This window comes from Schistocerca gregaria, chromosome 2 (genome assembly GCF_023897955.1).
Source record: "Schistocerca gregaria isolate iqSchGreg1 chromosome 2, iqSchGreg1.2, whole genome shotgun sequence".
Classification (NCBI taxonomy): domain Eukaryota; kingdom Metazoa; phylum Arthropoda; class Insecta; order Orthoptera; family Acrididae; genus Schistocerca; species Schistocerca gregaria.
In genome coordinates this window covers 191,252,934-191,266,883 of record NC_064921.1, presented here as the reverse complement: position 1 = coordinate 191,266,883, position 13,950 = coordinate 191,252,934, and the positions used below count along the sequence as shown (strand labels likewise).

Genomic DNA, 13,950 nt, shown 5'->3' with positions numbered 1-13,950 from the left:
GTGGATGAATCTGACAGCTTGTGGAGTTCTTCCCCCAGGTAACCCTTGTGATTCAAAACAACAGTGGTGGACCCTTTGTCAGCAAGTAGTATTATAAGGTTGGGATCACTTCTTAGGTGGTGGACTGCAGTTCTTTGAGTGGATGTAAGGTTAGTTTGTATGGTAATGAATTTGAAGAATGATGGTGAGGCAAGGTTCAAGGTCAAGAAATTCTGGAATGTTAACAAGGAGTGATATGGGGGTAGTGGGGCTGGATCACAGTTACATGGAGGAATGAAGTGAGTCAGGCAGGGTTCTACATTGGTCTTTGGTTGAGTCTGATTTGTAGGGGTGGTGATGAAAATTTATTTCTACTGTCAGTACTGGGAGAAGGAGAGAAAGACTATATCAAGTCCAGCATGATTCACAATTGAATTTGGGGGTGGGGCAAAAAAGGTAAGGCCTTTGGAAAGGACTGATGCTTCTGTGGAGCTAATGCTTTTGGAGGAAAGGTTCATGACTGTGTTTCTGGTCTGTTTTGGTTCTGGATTCTGTATGGTGGTAGGAGCAAGATTTTGAGGGTGGGGTAAAAGTAATAGTCTCGAGGCAGGGTTTGTCAGCCATAAGGGGATGTGAAGGAGGTCTGGAGGCTGTTTTACAAGTGGTGGATAGCAGTCCAAGGTGAGAGATTTCTGAGGTAAAATTGTGCATGCTGCTCTAGTTCCTGAAGGGCAAGAGTTTCAATGTGGGAGATGAGAGCCACGAATTTGGGCTTGCACAGCAGGAGAATTTTACAGATTGGTAGGAGTTATTACAAGGAAGTTTGGATCTCCAGAATGATATTTTCACTCTGCAGTGGAGTATGTGCCTATATGAAACTTCCTGGCAGATCAAAACTGTATGCCGGACCGAGACTTGAACTCGGGACCTTTGCCTTTCATGGGCAAGTGCTCTACCAACTGAGCTATCCAAGCACAGCTCACGACCCGTCCTCACAAGTTTTACAGTACCATGGTCAGTCAGAATGTTATGACCTACTATTGATATAAACCCATCCAGGCAATAATGGTGTCACCTGACAAGGACTGACAGATAGTCAGACACACACATGTGGTGCATATAGTAACAGTGAGTGCGCTGTCCTTGTGTAGAATGGGGAAGGTGCGCTATCTATCTGAGTTTGTTGTGAGGTAGGGTCGTGAGTTGTGCTTGGGTAGCTCAGTTGGTAGAGCACTTGCCCATGAAAGGCAAAGGTCCTGAGTTCAAGTCTCAGTATGGCACGCTGTTTTGATCTGCCAGGAAGTTTCATATCAGTGCACACCCCGCTGCAGAGTGAAAATCTCATTCAAGAAACAAACCCCCGGCTATGGCTAAGCCATGTCTTCGCAATATCCTTTCTTTCAGGAGTGCTAGTTCTGCAAGGTTCACAGAAGAGCTTCTGTGAAGACGGGTCGTGAGTCGTGCTTGGGTAGTTCAGTTGGTAGAGCAGTTGCCTGCGAAAGGCGAAGGTCCCGAGTTCGAGTCTCGGTTCGGCACACAGTTTTGATCTACCAGGAAGTTTCAAGTTTGGGTCTGTTTCACATGGTTTTGCAGGACTATGTTGGTGAGGGTTAAGGACTTGGTGGGATCTAAACAGATGGAGGTCACTATGGAAGGAGGGATGCAGGCAGAGATGGTCATTTGAGGGGATTCCATGAGCTACAAAACAATACAGGAACAGTATGAGAGACTGGCTTCTGGCTAGGGATAAGGAAACTTTTCTGTATTGGCGCAGACGGAAGGAGCAAGGATCCATGGTGGAGGATAAAAATGCATAAAAAAATGTAAGAAACGTAGAAATATGTGCGAAAAATTCACAAAAAAGCACAAAAATACATGGGAAAAATCACAAAAATGACAGAACTGATGAAGTATGAGGAAACAGAGTTGGCCAATAATGAAATTTAAAAAAGAACTGAAATCAACATGAAATCACAATGAGATCAAAGATAAAAATAAATAAAAAGATACAATAGGGGTTACAGGTTTTTGGGCAGATTGTATGGAGAAGGCAGACAGCAGATATGACTAGATTTGGTGAGGTTAGTATTGCGATCTGGAATAAGAGAGGAGAAAGGGGAGGACAAGAAAGGTACAGAAAATAACATGCAAAAATATGTGAGAATTACACAGAAAGAGTGATCATTTGAAGTTATAGGATTAAGATATTGGTTGGAGTAATGTGGGACATGAGAGGCTGCATCAACAATCAGCATGGTCTTGTGGCCATGCATTCTGCACGGACAAGATGGTTGATAGAGTGCGGCACATAAGTAAGAGCATGCAGTGCGGTTCAGATTGTGACAAGTAAACACAGAAAAGAAGATAAATAAAAGGACAGACACTGAGTATAGTAATGCATAAAAAAATAGTACCAAAGGAAAACAGCACTGGGTTACGGGATGGAAGAAAAGCCATTAGGCAAAATCAAACAAAGGAAAACATGCGACTACTGTCTTGGGCTGCTGGGGACAGATTGCGAGCAACTGCGGATGATGGGAGAAACAATCTGGATTGTGGCAGTAAAGAGGAGGCTGGGAGGGGGAGAGATAGCAGAGTAGGGGTTGGGGATGGCAAAGTGCTGCTTGTGGTAACATACAGGGATGAGAGCAGATGGTGTTAGGTAGCCAGGTGCAGCTGGGAGGTTAGACAGAGGACAGAGGGAGGTGGGGAGCAGAAAAGGAAAGAAGTAAAAAGACTTTGGGTGCTTTGGTGGAATAGAAGGCTGTGTACCTGTGCAATGCTGGAATGTGAACAGGGAAGGGGGATAGATGCAAAGAGGATAATGAGTAGACAATGAGTAACGAAGCTTGAGGCCAAGAGGGTTAGAGGAACATAGGATATATTGCAGGGAAAGTTCTCTCCTGCACAATTCAGAAAAGCTTATAGCCCTATCTGCTGACAAGGGGTCCACCACTGTTGTTTAGAACCACAAGGATTATCTGGTGGAAGGACTCTGCCAGCTACCAGATTTACCCACCTACAAAACCTGCCACCCACAGTGATCCCATTCCAGAAATCCAGCAGGATCTCCAGTCTCTCCTCAAATTCTCAGGCCCACCCCACAACCTCTCCCCAGAGTCTCTCCCTCTCCCTCCCTCCCTCCTCCTCCTCTCTCTCTCTCTCTCTCTCTCCTCTCTCCTCTCTCTCTCTCTCTCTATCACACCTATCACTCCCAGCACTCCTACCTTCTACATGCTTCCTAAATTTCATAAGCCCAAACACCCAAGATGCCCCACAGTGGCTAGTTACTGTGCCCTCACTGAGGCAATATCTGCTCTTGTAGACCAACACCTTCAGCCTATTACCTGCAACCTACCTTCCTATATAAAATATGCCAAACATTTCCTCCACCAACTCCTCACAGTTCCTTTTCCTTTACCATATGGTGCTGATGCCACCTCCTTTTACACTAATATCACTAATGCAAATGACTTTGTCTTTACTGAACACTACCTTTCCCAGTGGCCAGACAATTCCAAACCTACAATCTTCCTGGTCTCCATGTCATCACCCCAAATTACATCTCCTCGAAGGCATCACTTACAAACAAATCTGCGGTATGGCAATGGTCACCAGATCGGCACCATCCTATGCCAACCTATTCATTGGTCATCTAGAGGAATCCTTCCTAACCACCCAGTATCCCAAACCTGTCACTTGGTTCAAATTCATTGAAGACTTCTTCTGATTTGGTTCGAGGATGTGGACACCCTATACACATTCCTCCAGAACCTCAACATCTTCTCCCCCATTCGCTTCAACTGATCCTCCCCAACCCAACAAGTCACCTTCCTTGATGTTGACATCCACCTCAAAGATGGGTACAGCAGTACCTCCGTCTACATCAAACCTACAAACAACCAGCAATATCTCCACTTTGACAGCTTCCACCCACTCCATACCAATAAGTAATTCCATACAGCCTAGCACCAGTGGCTGTCGCATCTGTAGTGATGACAAGCAGTCCCTATTGAAATATGTTAAGGGCTCACTAAGGCTTTCAGAGACAAAAATTACCCTCCAAATCTCGTGCAGAAACAGCTCGCATACCTTACCTCTCCAGTCACCCACCACCTCCCTAAGTTCCACCTCTAGCAATGAGCTCTGAAGCCAATATTTAATCACATCCCAGGTGTGATCAATCGGGTTCAGATCTGGCGAGTTGGGGGACCATGAAATCACACTCTTGACATAACATACTACCTTGATACTACCTTGCAGAAAAATGCCATCAGGAAACATGATTGTCATGACACAGTGTACATAGTCTGCAACCAGTATATGATAATCTTGGCCTTTGGCTGTTAAGGTGTTGAACGAGTCACCAGCTTGTCTCCGCAGTACAGGTGTCAAGGAGCTGTTCCCCTGGAAGACAACGAATATGCGCCCTACCATTGGCATGAAGAAGGATTCATCAAACCATGCAATACTCTGGTACTGCACCAATGTCCAGTGCCAATAGTCACATGCCCTTTTTAGTCGCAGTTGCTGATGTCGTGCTTTTGGCATAGGAACATGCATGAGTCGTCGGCTGAAGGGGCCCACCATTAGAAGTTTTTGGGGCACTGCATATTCAGACACATTTGTATTTTGCCCAGCATTAAAGTCTGATGGTAGTTCTGCCACAGTTCGCCATCTGTCCTGATTTTACCAGTCTGACCAGCCAATGATGCGCAACATCTGCAATGAGGGAAGCCGCCAACCCCACAACGTATGGACGCCGTTTCACCTTGGTTTCGCTACGTGTTGAAGACACTCACCATAGCACTCCTCTAACATCCAACAAGTTGTGCAGTTTCTGAAATGCTTGTGCCAAGCTTCTGGGACATCACGATCTGCCCTCAGTCAAACTCAGATAGATAGCGCACCTTCCCCATTCTACACACGGACAGCGCAATCACTGTTACTATATGCACCATATGTGTGTGTCTGACTAGCTGTCAGTCCTTGTCAGGTGATGCTATTATTGCATGGATGGCTTTATATCAATAGTAGGTCATAACATTCTGACTGACCAATGTACTGTAAAATTATCTATATGAGGGGAAAAAGTAATGGCACCACACTGTACAAATGGGGGAGGAGGTGTTGAACAAATGTCTTCATATTTCAATCTGGAGGTGGAGGAGGAGGAGGAGGAGGAGGAGGAGGAGTAGAAGGGGGGGGAGAGAGCGAGAGAGAGAGAGAGAGAGAGAGAGAGAGAGAGAATTTGTAGTGCTGACAATGAGCAAGTCTGAATATTGAGATAAAATTAAAGAACAAGTGTACAAAGTCATGTTGGAAAACAAGTACAATTTATGTAATAATCTTTGTAATGAGAAACCAATCTTCAAAGAACGAACACTAAAAAATGATTAAAAGGAGGAAAGAAATACAGTAAGTGTCAAGGTGCATAACCACAGCAATTTGTCATATGTATATATTAAAATGTGTTTATGCAGTGAACACGAAAAAATTATCTCTCTTTTATCCAAGCACTAGTTAATTTTATCTAACTGTGTACAATATCTGAATGAAAAATGAGGCCATATATGTCATTAGTGAAGTGTATTACCTGCAGCGGCGTGTAGGCATTTCAGCAACTTGATACCAGCGTTCTTCTTTAAAATCATAGCACTCTACACTTCGAATAGCTTTGGGTGCTTGCCCTCCCACAACCAGTAAAACCTGGTTGAAAAAAAGCAGTATTTAAAATAAGAGTTCAACACCTTAGTACTGTAAGTTCGAAGTGACATGTTTTATTGCAAGAGACAGAAATATAGTTTGCACAAATATGTTCAATCTGAAACAGATCCTGAATACGCTTTTAACTTTCAGCTGTATTCATCTTAACACATTCTGTAGTGCATGTATCACATTTCAGCTTTCACAAGACATTCAGCACAAAAGCTGGACTCATGATAGAACATAATGACAGCTGGTTTATGGCCAAAGCGACACTAGTGTTCGCTTGGGGAGCCAAGTTGGCAGGGGTGCCAGGATCTGTATGTTTGGTGTTTCTTAGTTAGTAGTGGAAACAACCTATTTCCACACTTACTAGATTTCACTATATTTTTAAAGATCTTTCCAAAACCCCAAGAAATGACAACTAATGTATGAGATAGGGAGAGACAGGGGGCGGGGGTAGTGAAGCCGCACCAAATTTATGCCGATTGTGTGAAAAAATGTTCTCCACACAGCTCTGCAGATATTTTCAATATTCAGAAAATGTAGTGAATAATGTGACCAATTAAACCCATTATTTTCCCCTGGTCCATGATTACACAGCTTATGCCTTTATCAACAACTGGTAACAATGAAGTCCCCATGTCCAACAAACTGGACATTCACAATCACAGATATTATACTCCAATTAAAATTACTGCTGTTGCAGGGGACAGTGTTCCCAACATGTAACCAGCTATGCTCCACAAAGTGCTGCCTATAAAACAGGCAACACAGCAAACATATGGCACTCGAAAAAGTGCTACTCGCTCACGGCTGGCTCCCATACTCAACTCACTGAAACGTCAGTCACAAAGTAATTTTAATCGAACTATACTTCATGGAATTTTAAAGTCTCTAAAGCATTAATAGCCCTTTAAGTGGTCAGGCTTTGATTGCTATCTTCTAAAGCTATCAGTTCTGTTGCATAGCATGCATATGGGAAATGGAACTTGACAATGTAATTCAAGGCTTAACAACTCGCTGATTTTGAGAATGAACACTTGTGCCTGCTCAGGCTCCTGTTTGGAAATAGACCATTTGTGGAATGGTGTGGAGTGAGGGAAATTAACACACATCATATAGCCCCAACAACACAAGAGCAGTGTTAACTTTGAAACAGGGGAGGGTCAGTTTTGATAGCGGTGCCACCTAATGGCAGCAATGGTTAGTCGGCATTCTGTAACAACAACAATGTCTTCATATTTCAATCTGCAGTGGGAGGAATCTTATCATTTCTTCTTGTAGAAGATAGCTTTGCAAAATGTTTAGTGTCTCATACAATGTTGAACACTTTCAGGAAGTTCAATTTACAACTGTACTAAATGACTTGGCAAGTCAAACAATACGGAAATGGAAAAATACAAAGGATACAAGCATTTGCAAGAGGTTTTAAAACTTAAAAGGAAGCCATCTGATGGGGGAGAAGAAGAGGAAGAAAAATCAAGTGAATGTGCTGTTTGGATGAGCTACAAAACTGCACTACTTTTATGAAAGTCCTTGTGCCCTTTCATGGATCATGATTTAATAAAAGAATACTTGGTAGCTGCAGCTGAATATTTATGTCCTCTCCAATTAGAATGATTTGGCATGATACTATTATTAAACATGGCAATCATATGTCCCACTCATTATGTCAGATGACATTCAGGGCCAGCTTGCAATATATTTGCAGTGTGTGTCACCTATTCTTTAGAAATCTATGAAAATGTAGATATCACAGGCTCACAGCTGCAACATTCTTAGCAGTGTTGGAGAAAGTGAAAAAAAATCTATATATTTGTCATGCAATTTATTAGTTTGTGTGTGTACAGTTGGGGAAAAATGTCACGATTCACAGAGTAACCAAACGGAAAAATGAAAAAGCTACCAATCCTCAATGTGCACTGATTTGGAACTTGAGGTAATTGATATTTTAATTGACAAGGAGTATAAAGACAGTATATAGATTTCTCCACACATTTATGCCAGGCTCAATTTCCTCATTCACACAAATCTACACGTCTCCCCACTGTATCCCCTGTGACAATGGAAAGGGGAAGGAAGGGTTAGTACTCACTGCTTGCAGACCTGCTCGCAGAGCATGTTTGCTGTGAAGCCCTGATATTATTCTTTTGGTATGGGAACTGTTGGTCTGCCTTGATGCAAACACTTTGTTCCCCTAAACTAGTTCCAGTGGTATCTTGCAATCAATAATGGTCTTTCTCATTCTGAAACACATGAAATGTACACTAGGGTGTAACATACATTTTAAATATGATTTTAATAGTTTCATGTTTCCGTTCATTGCTGCACTTTAAAATTTTTCTATGCCTTACACAGCACTATTCACAGTGTCTCATCTGAAATGAGAGCTCCTGTTGCAACGGAAATTTCCTTTTCACTCTAAATATTGTGAAAGTCTGAATTTGTGGCAGCAATGTAGTTCGGCCTGATAGGTGAGCGCAACGCTGGCATTGCGCACTATGCTTACTTGGCTGTTGAGAGCTTGTGAAGAGGTCTATGTGCTGCGGGTGCCACGGGAAGCAAATTGTTGTGTGTTGTTTTCACAACGCCTGCAGATTTTCGTGTTCTGCGCCCCGCAGCATGGGAAAGAAGTACGCGCAGAGGAAACCTGGTGCTCCAAAGGGTCCTTCGGTTGTGCAACTCACCGAGTCTGCCGACCAAGCAAGGAATTCCCGAGAAAATGAGTCGCGACCTGTCCCCCCTTTGTACGTCAAGTGCAAACGTTGGTGGAAAGCACTGTTCAACACTATGACGAATTGCACGTAGAACGAGGTGGTCTATGAGTCTGTCGATACAGACTTGCTGATCTGCGTTCAAGCTGCAAACGTGGCCGACCACAGGGTGATCAAGGTTGCAGTGGCTGACCACATTATCGAGGCGCTGCCGGCATGTGAGAAAGTACCTTCTGTAGGAAGGATGAAGATGACCAAGGCACTCCTCAGGGGGTTACCTTGGTGCTGTGACGAGGCAGCAATCGGGGAAGGGTTGCTGTGGGCCGGGTTTGGTAATGCAACCGCAAGGTTGCACAACCGGACCAACAAGAGAGCGCCGCTCTATGCCATGGTTGTGTAAACGGCCGCTGGAGGGGGCAACATCTTCGACTTGTGGAAGTTGCTGGGCTTCCCCGTTACGACAGAGGCTCTCCCGACCGCTATGGCCCCCAGCCCCAGTGCTTCAGGTGTCAAGGCGAGGGCCATGTCGCAAAGTATTACCACAACGCGGCGCGGTCCGTTAAGTGCTCAGGCGAGCACGACAGCTGTGCCTGCGACCGTGGCAGTAACGTTCTGCGCGACTTGCCTCCGGTGTGGCAGCCCGCACATCGCCAGCTGGTGTAGTTCCCCAGCTTTCTCAAGCCGCAATTGTGCCAAAGGCGGCGAGGCGGCCATGGCTGCGCCGGCGCAGCGGAAGAAGAGAAGACGACGTCGGAAATGACGTAGCACGCAGACCAGCCCGGCGCAGCTTAGGGATGATGCAGTAGCAGCTCCACCTGCCAGGGGTGGGGCCGACCGTCCAGAAACGGGCAGTCAGGATGCAGCTCATGCCCCCGAGAAGAACTGCGGCCTCAAACTCAGCACCACCGTGAAGGAGGCCACTGCAGCCCTTAAAGCCGTCATGGCGGTAGAGAGGGCTGTCTTTGCAGGCGCGGTGGCTGCAGAGAAAGAAGAGGCCTTGAGGCAACTGCATGCAGTCTTCGCCCAAGGCCTCTGTGCTGCCAAACCTGTGAACACTCCTGCAACGTCGCAGAAAGACGTTCGCATGTCTGCCCAGCGGCTGCCCCAGAAGCACCGTAGGTGAGGGGTACAAAGAAGACAACCGCCGCCTCAGCACCATCGGCGGTGATGTCGACTGCCACAAGGGCGGCCCCCCCAAGGGGCCGAGAAGCCAAAGATGCAGTCCTAATCACGCAAGCGTGAGCAAGCGGCGCGCACGTCTCTGAAGCTCAAGCAGTGAGCTCATCGAACAAGCAGAGTTGCTTGAGGCTCAGATACGGCAGAGCTGCGCCATGCGTAGAGGAGGACGGAGCCGACTGGCGGTGGGCTGCCGCTGTTCAGCAACCAGTCTGATGAAGCTGTGCTGTCACTGACGACAAGGCACAGCATAGGGCATAATGGCAATGTTGGTGTTGCTGCACCAATTTTCTTGTTGCAGGGATGAAGCCACTGCAGCAGGACCAGGAGAATCCATACGAGCCCAGCTGCAGCAACCAGAACACGCAGCAACATAGGAGGAGCAGCAACAGCACCTGACCTAGGAGACGACGCCGGCGCCAGCAGCAGCAGCGCTCACCTCCTCAACAGGACTGATCATTCTATGACAATCTGGCGTTGTTTCTATGGTACTGATGCATGATACCCAACCACTAACATAACCTTACCTTGCACGATCTGTTGCAGATAGCAAGAAACCACTACTGCCCTTACTACCCAACCTGACACTGTCTCAGGGTTTTTTGTCCCTAGGCACTTTTTTCCGTCTGGCCTTAAAAACTGCTCTTCTTTCAAGCTTGATTCTGTCAAGCTTTATCCACCACTTCTATCACCCAGATGCACCTGTGTTAATGGGTAACCTCACCCAGATGAATGGATAACATCGCAGTTCCTTGCTCCTGCAATCTCCTCGATTCTAATTACTAACAATGCAGAAGTGACAGTAGATCTTTTTGGAGTTGGTCACCATGCTTGTGCGAGCGTGGAGGGGCTCCCACCTTTATAAAAATGTGGCAGCAATGTGATGTTCTCATAAGCTTTAACAAACTTGTTGTCCTCGATTTACTAGTTAACTGTTTTGGAAACTTAATCTTTATGCATAACTGTGCAGCTGATCTGTCCTCTGTAAATGTGTAATAATGTAAAACAAAGTGTTTCAAAGTGGGCCTACAAATACCATATTAATTTTCTACAGACAAGGTCAATCAAAAGAAGAGCTTATGTGAATGAAGACTAACCCTTCCAAGGAGAGAGGGGTGGGGGGCAGATAAAATCTCAATTTAAGTTCCAAAATATACAGCCAGATCCCAATTAAACTGTGCAAATTGAGCATTCTTAAAAGAAAATCATTCTTCCAGGTTCCCACTGAGAACAATGATGCTGATAAATGGCCCAAACTATACAATTTAAATAACAGATGACATTTAAGAAGCCACTCAAAAATATATGTTAGTCCTTACATTTTGCACACAGTGTATACAACTTCATTTGAGTGTTGGTTCGTGTAAATGATAATCCATTGGCAATGAGTAATTCAAGATAAGGTCTGATTCATATGGAGCCATATTCAAATTACAACAATGATAGACAGATAAGAATACTGACAACTATTAAGGATGTTAGCCTTTCAGTACTATGCAAGGAATCTTACCTTTGGAAGACCAACTGGCTGTCTGGGTTTCGTTCTTGGACTTTTGAACAACAACTTCTGTTCACCTTTAAGTAGATGGAATTTTAATGCTTCAATTAAAAAATCTTTACCTGCAAGCAAAGTACCTCATAAGGCTTATGGATATGTTATACTTTGTATATATTTCAAACACAGTGATAAAAGAAATATCAAAAGGTTCACTCATTAACTTCAATTACAGAGCTTGTGATGATTAATGAACTTAATAGAGAAGAACATTACAGACCAATTAGTGTCACCAGCAATCACTACCATTTGTATTCAAAATACATGGCATGTAGGCATGGAAGAAGCTTTTTCATGCAAGACCGAGATATCATTGCTGGCACAATGGCACTTACACAAATACGACAAGAAAATTGAAAAGATAGTAACTACATTGAGAATAACTCAAACTATTCTTAGGTCAGCCACAGAGTAATTTGGTGCGAGAAGAGGAGGGAGGTCTGAAATTCCAGGGTGCACACAAGTATTCTTAGATTAGGCATACTCTCCATCCATCATTAATACCAGGATTTTTATGGCCTTGTAGCACTTACCGCATTCAACTTACAATTACATATAATACATAAACTGAAACAGCAACTCAAACAGTTTTTCTTACAGGTCTTCAATGTGAGCACCATTTATCACATGGCCCACATCAAGTCAATAAGCAAGTTTTTCACAAACACTGATCAGTGTGTCTGGAGCAATTGCTGCAACAACTCCCTCAATCCTGTTTGTTAAGTTGGGTAGATCAGATGGTGGCAGAGGCACATACATATTATCCTTTATGAACCTCCATAGACAAATATCACATGGCATCATATTAGGTGAACATGGAGGCCGTGCGAAACAAGCTCTGTCATCTGACTCCTTGCAGCCACTCTAGCAGTCGGTTACGTTAGCCAATCGCTTACTGGGTTATGACACTGAGGCAGGGCACCATCTTGCCGCCAAATAAAGTTCTGTGGCTCAGCTTCTTCCAGTTGAAGAAAGAGCCATAGTTGTAACACATCAAGAATAGTAGCACCAGTTACAGTTGCTTAAGTGGAAAAAAAGGCCCAAATTTTCTGCTGGGATGTGGTACAAAAAATATTCAATTTAGGGGAGTTTCATTGCAATTGTACCATCTTAAGGGGATTCTCTGAGTCCCAGACATGCACACTGTGTGTGTTCACATTTCCACTAAGGTGAAAAGTCAATTCATCACTGAAGATGACATGATCTGGAAAATCTTCATCATAGAGTAAAATTTTGTTTGTGAAGTAGTCTGTAGGCTTTAGAGTTTCTAACAACTGCTAACGATAAGGCTATAGTCATAAGCATCTCCTTAAAAGTCTCAACAAAGATGTTACTGGAATTCATGACTAGCCTTCAGAACTGATTTCTTGGGGCTATGCATGAAAGAATCTCTCTCTTGTTCAACACATTCTTCAGTCACTCTTCGTCATCCCGTATTTTTTCCCTCTGAAAACACAGGGGTTGTCTCCTAGCTGATGATACCATCTATGGATGTTATCATCACTTGGAAGATTACAATGGAACATAATATGGAATGCATATTGCACTGTAACAACAGATCCAGTCATTGCAAACTGTCAAACACAAAAAGCTTCCAGATCAGCACACAGTGTATCCCATTTCCATTAGGACTATAGCTATGAAATATGAAAGTCATGAATTATGTAAAATCACTATATTTACTCAAAATAGTCTCCCCCTAAATCGATACATAGCTGAAATTGTTTTAAGAATATTTTGAAACAGTTACTGTAGTCCTTTTTTTGGGGCTACATTTAGTACTGCAGTACAATATTCCTGGATGTCCTTAACTGTTTTGTAATCATGTCCTTTCATTGTCCACTTCAATTTAGGGAAGAACCAGAAGTCAGTAGGGGCAAAACCCGGCTAATAAAGCAAGTGACCCAAGAACTGTGATCCATTTGCTGGCCAAAAACTCTTGAACCATATTCACTTTGTGAGCTAGGCTGTTATGGAGAAGTGACCAGGAACCTGCCTCTCAGTATTTGGGCCGAATTCCACGAATTCTCACCTACAAACACAAAACTTTATGCTGACTCACTCCTTCACCACCATATTCTGGTGAGTAACAGGCATGTATAGTTATATTCATGGCCAGCTCACCTGCTGAAGTATGCTGACCCTTTAACATGGCTTTGATAAAACTTTACAGATCATAATGCCACAATTTACCATGAGACAGCATTGCAGTTTGCAACTTCACACAAGCAGTCCTAATGGGTCTGAGACACATTGCATAGTGACCACCTTTGCTAGAAATGCTTTCCAATAGAAGACACAGAAAACAGTGCATGAGCATGCACAAAGGTATAAAAATAAAACTGTCTGAGATGCTCTTTCATTTGACGTATTATTTATAATTACAAGATGAATGTAATAAATGTTAAAAGCTTTAAAAACTTCAATAAGCATTTTGAAACACCCAGTTATGTAAGCTGCAGAAGACCCTGAAGTATTAGTGTAAGAGACAAATAAATGCCCCTAACAAGCAAGAAAATTAAAATCCTAGTGACAGTTGGTGAAGCATTCACAACTAAGTGGCTGAGTATGAAGCAGCAATGAGATTTTTTGTATAAATCTAAGTGTATATCAGAAGGAAAGGCTAATTGGAAATGGAGATGATGTACAGTATTTGTCACTAAAGGCAAAAAAAGCAAATTCACTGAAATAAAAATTGAAGCTGTCTATGACCTTGTTTGAACAAGACTCAGTATCAGTGGAACACATAAACTTATAACTGGAGCTGTGTAGCAACCAGAAGGCTCACCTCCAGATTTAATACTGGCAGCCAACTCG

General features: G+C 43.6%; 1 protein-coding gene and 1 non-coding gene across 7 annotated transcripts in view; both read right to left on the bottom strand.

The window, feature by feature from the left end:
• The window catches only part of LOC126336657 (ring canal kelch homolog), a 129,303-nt gene that overhangs the window by 64,212 nt on the left and 51,141 nt on the right, over window positions 1–13,950 (bottom strand). For all 6 annotated transcript variants that reach the window (XM_050000591.1, XM_050000593.1, XM_050000595.1 and 3 more), the window contains 2 exons: window positions 11,089–11,198; window positions 5,576–5,688 (listed from right to left, as the gene is read on the bottom strand). In XM_050000591.1, coding sequence (XP_049856548.1) covers window positions 5,576–5,688; window positions 11,089–11,198 — 223 coding nt within the window. The remainder of the gene's footprint in view (window positions 1–5,575; window positions 5,689–11,088; window positions 11,199–13,950) is intronic.
• On the bottom strand, window positions 880–954 carry Trnas-uga (transfer RNA serine (anticodon UGA)). The gene has a single exon. It is a non-coding gene; the product is annotated as a tRNA-Ser (tRNA).